Source organism: Uloborus diversus, chromosome 2 (assembly GCF_026930045.1).
Source record: "Uloborus diversus isolate 005 chromosome 2, Udiv.v.3.1, whole genome shotgun sequence".
Taxonomy (NCBI): Eukaryota; Metazoa; Arthropoda; class Arachnida; order Araneae; family Uloboridae; genus Uloborus; species Uloborus diversus.
This window is the reverse complement of record NC_072732.1, coordinates 120,115,112-120,123,662: the sequence shown is the minus strand read 5'-3', so window position 1 is coordinate 120,123,662 and position 8,551 is coordinate 120,115,112. Positions and strand designations below refer to the sequence as shown.

Here is an 8,551-nt window from a genome sequence, read left to right as displayed (position 1 = left end):
ATTTTTCCTATTAGTCCTAAAAAAATTTCTTCTCCAAAGCCCTTTCTTCAGCCAAAATTGTTACAAAGTACCTCAAATTTCGTTTCTTGGGCTTCACTTTCGCAAAATTTCCAAGAAAGATCTTCTAACCACCTAAATGCATCGAAAATCGTTTAAAATTGCGTTTTTGGAGCTTCAGTTTTGAAAAACTGCAGTTGCCCTAACGTTACCAAATATGGTCTTACACTCATGTGTTTAAGACTTCAATTTTGGAAAATATTCAAACAAGGGCCTCCGACCCCCTTTCTCTAATATCATTGAAGAGTGTTAATACTTTGGTTTTGAAAACTACTATTTCGAAATATTTAAGTGGAAGAATCCTTCTTTTCAATACCATGGAGTATTGCAGAAGAGCTTCATTTTTAGGACTTCAATTTCGAAAATTTTACAGGGGAGAGCTCCAGAACACCCCGTCCGGTAACAGAAGCAAAAATTGTCCTCCGTAGTATTTTTGGAACTTCAATTATGAAAAGTTAAAGAGGTAACGTGGGGAAGGGGTTACGTATTTCTATCTGCTTTTCAAAAAATCGATTGGAGACCGTCTGTGAGTCTCATTCCTAACCCAAACTATAAATATGAACTATAATCACATTTATAAGACTAAAATTTCTAAAAATAGCTTTAGAGCCACACGTACCTTTCTTGCCCTTAAAATATCACCAAGAACTGTAAAACTGCGTTTCCAAAACTACTATTTCAAATTTTTTCTGGGGGTGTGAATCCCATTCCAAACCAGTAGCCTGATTCATCCATTGCTTCTAATATCGACTTTCGTTTTAAGACTTTTTCTGCAGTTTGAAATGTTAAGAATTGCCCATCCCCTAATCTTACCAAATATGGTTTACATTGCGTTTTTTAGATTTAAAAGTGTGTCCCGCCCTAAAATTATTTCCTGATTTCGCCACTGCCTTGTTATTCCGGGAATACCCCCCCCCCTTCCCCAGATCCCTGTTATTGTTGCACCCCCAAATATTTCGACCTAAATCCGCCTATGATGGAGAAATACAAATGGAGAGAAAATTAAACTACAAATTTTGCTCTTTTTATTTATACAAAATTTCTATCTGTTTTTTAAAACCCAAATTCTGACTGGCTCCAAATTTGCATCAAAAATTATAAAAACCAAATGAAGATGATCAGGCCCAGATCTATGTACCCGCAGATTGTTTGTGGGAGGGGGGGATGCTTCACCGAGGGACTCACCAAATCCAGTGGGTGATAAGGGGCCTTGGCACTTTTTTGCAGGGGGGGGGGGGGGCTCAAAAATTGCAGATCCAGGCCTGAAGATGATCTGTCGCTTTGGAAAGTTCCACAATTTCAAATTTGTAACATTTACATAACAGTCCACACAGATCAGTTTTGCAGGCTACATATGGCCTACAGGCCATTGGTTGAACACCACTAATGTAACACGTAAAAAGTTATTCTTCAATGGAAACAAAATTAAGAGAAATACTTCAATTGTTCAATATCATTTTTTTGGTAGCCGCTGTCATAAGTGGCATTTAAGCCTGTTTTATTAAGAAACTAATGGTACCTACACAGCTTTGCCCATAGTAGAAAATAAAAAGGTCATTTGGTTTGCCTGTATATTTACAAATAATGCATGATGAGTTTCTTGCCAATATTCTATGTTAATTTGCTTGTCCATGTTATTGTAAAATGGGCTTAAAATTGGAATAGAAAAAGAACAAAATTGAATTTTCAAAAGATTGCATCGAGGGGCTCACCCCTATGCTTTGAACTAATTTTGTGCCGAATTTCATGGAAATTGGTCCAAATGGTTTGGAAACTATGCGCTTAACAGACATCCAGCTTTATTGTTTAAAAAGATTACTTAGAGGCATTGGCAACTGTGCATCAAATTGATTCTAACAACAGCATTTCATCATAATATTAATTCTATGTTAATTTTTGCAAGTAGGTAATAATCTTTTTATGAATGAAAAATGCATCGATATTTAGTATAAGATTTACAATCACGCTAAATTGTCTCAGATTCTGTAGCTATCCCAAGTGAATAATCATTTTATTGGCTAATGAATGCAGATTTCATTTCTACACAGCAGGAAGTACTGTAGGCATATTGGAATGAATGTCAAATGTTAGGGTTGGAATAAATTTCAAAGAATTTATAGTCTGTGAAAAAATTACATTTGGTATAATTCATTACTTAAAGGCTTAATCATGAGCTGTTGGAATTAAACGAGAAATAACTTTTTCAATACTGATGCCAAGAATACAATACTCAATTGGCAACAATGCAAAAGTACTATTGGCTTCAATACTGATGCCAATAATATAGAACAGCTCAACATTAACCCTCGTTTTCGTAGTTTTTAATCTCAAATATATGCCTCTCTATATGCCGGTCCATTATTTCAAATTCTTCCAGGAGGGGCAAGAACAAAAGTTGCTTGGGTTACTTTCAAACTTTGTTGTTATTCAATATAATCACAATGCAAATTATATTAAAAAACAACTAAAATCATGCCCTCTCATATGTAAAATTGTTAATTTCCCAACAGTTAGGGAGAGGAGAAATAACTCCTTCCAGTTGGCCCCCCTAATACGCAGGGCTCCCAAATGGTCCGCTTTTCCCGCCAAAGTCCGTTTTTTAGGGTAAAGTCCGCTTTAGACCGCTTTTTAACATTTTTGTCCGTTTAGTCCGCTTTAATATTGTTTTTACTCAAAAATCAGATTTGAAAAATTTTCATTACATTAAAAGATATTGTGTGCTGACATTTGTTACGCCCGAACATGCGGCCGCGGCGCCGTCTTTCTATTGAACCTGACTTTCTGGTATTATTTCGCTTCAGATTGACGTCATTACTCCTCCTTCAACCGCTGTAACATGGAAATCTAGGAGTTATGACGTCAAATCAAAGCATTTTGCTACTGAAATTTCTCACAAGTTCGTGCGCCCTTGACTTTCATCAGTGCAATTTTCTGAACATGTGTTTGATATGTAGCATCGCGAAAAATTACTTCCTGCGTTTGCGAGTTCAATCTTTTTGCATTTTGTTAATATTTTGATGTTTTTAACAATCAAAAGTTATTTTAACATTCATTAACGTATATTAGCTTATTTTATGTTTAATTCCGATAGATATTAAACTACTTTTTTTTTTCGGAAATAATTTGATATTTTTGTTTTCTTATTTTTGGAACCATAGCAGCATTGGACTTTCCTGAACTTCGCAAAGAATTGCTTCTTCTGTTTAAGATTTCAATCTTTTTGCATCTTGTACATATTTTGATATTTTGCGCAATCGAATGTTATTTTCACATATGCTATCCTAGACTAGCATATTTTATGTTCAATTTTAGTCATGTTTAGTTTTAGAGAATATTTTTTTTAGAAATTATGCCAACAGTGAACATACTTCGCAAAAATTTGATTCTCGTGTTCAATATTTCAATCCTTTTGTATCTTGTAATTATTTTAATATTTTTGAAAATTGGAAGCTGTTTTGGCATGTGCTACCTCAAATTATATTATTTTATTTTAAAAACTAAAACTTTGTATCCTTATTTTTTTTAAAATACTCATAATGAGTATTTTCAATTTGAAAATATAGCTCTATGAATCTGAAATTACACATTTATTTATTACATTAAGTTATCCAGTAAAAGCAGACTCAAGTTTACATTCATGTATTTATTGCTTGAGCAGCATTTGTATATTTTTGGGTGTGGTGTCTTTAATAAAAAAATTTCTTTCTCACTAATTTTTATATATACATGAAGACATTACAATATTTTTTGGTGCCCGAATGACTAATACATACATATGAGGAAATGATTTGGATACTTAGCATACTAATAAATGATTTGGCAATCTTCTAATATTTTTGAACTTAGTTAGTCAGTAGCGGAGCCAGAAATTACCTCCTGCTTTGGTGTTTGGTCATAAACTCTCATATGTATATAAACTTACCATATTTAGGCTGGAAATATGTGTAAAAACCAAGGGAGGGGGAGGGGACCTCCAGGCCTCTAAACTATGTCTTCTTGTCTTGCGGTATCTTATATCAAAATGAATTCTCTTTAAACTGGTTATGTGAAAAATTTTGTAAACTACTATGTGCTATGGTGTTTACTGTAATAACTGTACTATCTAAAAAGTCTTTATTAGGTATGCACTAATTCATCGGTCACTTAGGTGATTATTTTTAATTAGCCAGTTTTTACCTGTTAATTAGTAGAAAATTTATTTTTACAATTAAAGTTACTCTGTAAGATGGTTAGTTACATGCTTGCTTGTCACCCCCCCCCCCCCATCCAAATGTTTGTGTAAATAATATAATTCAATGCACAGAAAATTCAGTTGTGCAGAAGGTGATAAGGATTTATCATTAAAAATCATATTATTGTGGTTAATTAACGAATTATTTTCACGTATTTAGTGCCAGGCAGCTAATTTGCCTTTTGGTGCTTCCCTGGGTTTAACTATGAATGGTCCTCCCTAGGTCCTCTTTTTAATCCTAACTGGTCCTCTTTGGTCCCCTTTTTGATTCAAAGTGGTCCTCTTTTACCCTTTTCTATGGCTAAAATGTGTTGGGAGCCCTGAATACGGGCTCCCAGGGGCTTATGCATCCTGAAATTTCATTTTATGCTTGTACTGTCCCTGATATATACAATATCCTACCATTTGAAGTTTAACTTAAATTCTTTTTAGAATTCCGAATAGTTTGTAAAATTACGGAACAAATCTGATATACCCCCCTCTTGGCGACTTTTTCCTGTTGGCGCCAAAAAAGCGTCGCCAAGAAAACTATGTATGACGTCATATGTCATACATCGTTCTTAGCGATGCTTTTTTAGCGCCAACAGGAAAAATTCAAATTATGTCATTAATTATTTAATGAAATTAATGCATTAATTTTTTTCCGTTGTTTCTCCGGGATACGAGCCCTCGGTCTCATAGTACTTTCGTAATGAGACCTCGGCTCGCCGGCCCTGCCTCGGTCTCATTACGAAAGTACTATGACACCTCGGGCTCGCCAGGACCTCGCTGCCGCTCGGTCTGTTATCCCTCCGACTTTTAATATACATCACAGTCGGATATAAGTCACAGATCTCCTCCGTTCAGTATACAATCACAAGTCACAGATTTTATGTGAAATTAACACCATTTTTGTGCAACAAAAATGCCAACCAGACCAAAATACAAACTACCAGAAACACACTAAAAACACAATAATTCAAAATATGTTCACTTACCTAACCTCTTTATTTTCAATTAGTTTAAATATAAAAAATCTATTTAGGACTCCGGTACGTCCAAACGTTGGACGACCTGACGAAAAAGAAGATTCATTCAAAAATTTCAATTGATACATTTGGACAACATCACAAACCGAACTCATAATTAAAATAGAAAATTCAACTAAATTAACATTAAAAAACAACAAGAAAAAGAATACTCTAAAATAAAGTTTGAATTGAAACTTTATTTTAGAGTATTCAACTTAAAATCTCCCTAAGAGCGAAACATATGAGCACCTACCTCCTAAAACACATACACGTGCAAAAACAGACTTAGAGAAACTACTTTCCAGCGTTCAAGTTGCAAAACCAGGGTTGCCAAGTTATCGCCTTATTGGCGATTTTCGTATCGAGCGAAAAATTAAAATCTCGCCAAGAGGGGGGCATATCAGAGGAGAGCCAAAATTACTATTGACACTGTCATCTTTATAAAACACCAACTTTTAAATTTGTTAAAGTGTGAAGGTGCTGCCTTAGGGATTCTGCTTAGCTATATTTCTTTTAGTCTGGCTGATTCATAAGAAATTCAACATTGTATTGATTTAAAAAAATATTTAGATATTATCTCTTTTAGTCTTTATAATTTATTTTTCCCCTACTTAGTAAACTAAACACAGTAAAACCTGTAAAGTTGACCACCCTTGTGAGTTGACCACCTGCTTATGTTGGGAACGGAATTAGTACTATCTTATATAATGAAGGAAAACCTCTGTAACTTGACCACCTTTCTATCTTGACCACTATTGTACACCAAATTTGGTTGAAGTATTGTAAAAATCCCTTTGTAAGTTGACCAATTAGTTTTTTTTTTTAAACATAATCAAGCAAATTATTTTTCCTTTAATTAGTTTTTTTTATAGATTTTCATGAATAATTTTAATGCTCTGATGCAGGGATGCCAACTGCTCCACATTCTTAAATGCCTTTATTAAGTAGGAGAGTCCAGCTTGTTGCTCTTTGTGTTATAAGTTTTAGATAAAATGGCTTCAGAAAGAAAGTTAGTTGAACTTGAGGTTGATAAAAAGTATGAAATATCAAAACTAATTGAAAAAGGGGAAAGCAAGAGAAAATTAGCTGACACACATGGAATTTAAAACTGTGTCTAATACAGTAAAAAACCAAGGGGAAAATAAAAATATTTGAGTAACATTTTAAATTATTGTTTTAAAGTAATATTAAACAATGAAAGTGAGTTGAACAAAAAGAGGAAGTGAATTAGTCAAAAAATGAATACATGATGGATGATGCAAGAAATGACAAAAAAAAAAAAAAAAAAAAATCAGTACCACCCTGTTTTACAAGTTGATCTCCTAAGTTGGCCACCAATGTATTGCACCGCAAGTGGTCAACTTACACAGGTTTCACTGTATTCTTTAAAACCTAGACCCCGAGAAAAGTTACCACAATTTTGCAATATTTTCCCACATGAAATTAAAGCTTTCAGTGCTAAGATGATGTAGAATGAAAATTTGATTAGCATACATGGTATTTTAATCATTTTAATTTTGAAAGAAAGAGCAGGACTATAGATTTCACAATGCTATTGAATAAAAGTTCAACTTTTTCAAATAAAATATTTGAAATACCTTTTGTAGAGAGTTTAAGTTACACAGATTTTGATATACCGATTCAAATTTTCTAACTTTAAACAAATTTGAAATGATTTGCATACAGTTTTAGGAAAATTAAATAGCATTTTGCAGCAAAATTATTTTTTTTTTAAATGTATGAATGATGAAAAATATAAGTAATGAAATCATTTTCAACCAGTTATCGAATGTGTTATTTCAAAATTAATATTTTCTAAATGAAGAGAGAGAATAATAACGAACAAGTGCTATATAAACTAAGTAAATTAAAAAACAGTTATAAATAATTACTAGTTTGTCTGAAATCACCTAGCTCAGTGCATAAGAGAATAAACTTTAATTTTTTTTTCTTTTGTTAAATACTTATTGAATTTAATAAAATTACTGCATTAAAAAGCTCACCTTTTGGCGATTTCATAAATTTATTCTTTAAGGTACATAAATAAAGAAATAAACATGAACACAAATGGCACAACATCAATCACAGTTTACACATATCTAACCTAGAAATCGGGTCCATTATTAAAGATAAATATGGAGTGTTCAACACTTAACAGTTCATTTTTGGTCTTCAACTGCAGCTCTAGTTTCAATAGTAATAGGAATAACATGTTCATTAGTAGGAGGAGGTTCAAGTTTCTTCTTGGGAGCCTCAACTGTCAATACTCCATCTTGACTGAGGAAAGATTTCACTTTTTCTGGTTCCACTCCCTCAGGCAGCATATAACGCCTAGTGAATTCTCTGGATACAAACCCATGTTCATCCGACTTTTCTTCATGTTTACCATGAATGACAACAAAATTGTCAACAGTTTTCACTTCTATCTCCTTTGGGTTAAAATGACTGACATTTAACATAACTTTGAAGTTATCTGCTTCGTTGGAAACCTGCGATTCTCCAGAAGACTCGATGTTGCTTTGAGTTCGAGGACGTAGCAAATATCCACAGTACATTCTCGGGGCTAACAGGTCAGAATCCAGGAGTCCCATTCCGAAATTTTGATCTAATATTGAAGAAGGATAATCCCAAGTATCCCACCAACTTCGGGAAGAAGGATAAAGCAATGCTCGTGAAAATGCCATAGTCTTCTATCAAAATATAGTGTTGAGTGATATTTTAAATATCGAATACTTTTAGCGCCAAAAAATAGCACTGAATGCAATCAAAAAGAGACAACACACGTAGCACAAAAATAATAATCGTGCAGTGCTAGTACAGCTGCCACAAGTCTGCACGGCGCTTTGAGTTGCGCTTTTATTCGATCGACCAGAGACTAGAGAGGAAACTCTGGAATCTTCTCGAAAGCGCTACAATACTCAATACTGCAGACGGTTGTCAAGGCAACGAGAACTTCCGGTGCTCGTTTGCTTCGGCGGTTTGTTGATATGGCTTGCGTTTGAGGAACCTCACCGGTCAACCGGTGAGTAACCGGTTGCTAACCGCAGCGTTCTTGAGAGCTACCCGTTAACTGGTTGCTTCTAGAGTCCCTAGTTGCTTCCGATGTCGTTCTACGAGCCTCACCGGTTGATCTACCGCGTCAACCGCAACTTAAGCTGGTTGATGGAACCACGACCACGTGACATTTTAGACCAATTATAAGTATTTTTCACCTGCGCCACCATGTCTGCGCAAGTAACCGGTGATCAATCAA

At 34.3% G+C, this 8,551-nt stretch overlaps 1 protein-coding gene across 1 annotated transcript; it reads right to left on the bottom strand.

Annotated features, from left to right (window-relative positions):
* Positions 1-7,308: 7,308 nt before the first annotated feature.
* LOC129217285 (protein lethal(2)essential for life-like) lies at positions 7,309-8,210 on the bottom strand. The gene has a single exon (XM_054851559.1). It carries the CDS (start codon positions 7,980-7,982, stop codon positions 7,458-7,460), a length of 525 nt encoding a protein of 174 aa, XP_054707534.1. The 5' UTR covers positions 7,983-8,210; the 3' UTR covers positions 7,309-7,457.
* Positions 8,211-8,551: the final 341 nt, after the last annotated feature.

Excerpts from the sequence above, each read along its gene's own strand:
- LOC129217285 (XM_054851559.1), bottom strand. The coding sequence starts at position 7,982 with ATGGCATTTTCACGAGCATTGCTTTATCCTTCTTCCCGAAGTTGGTGG.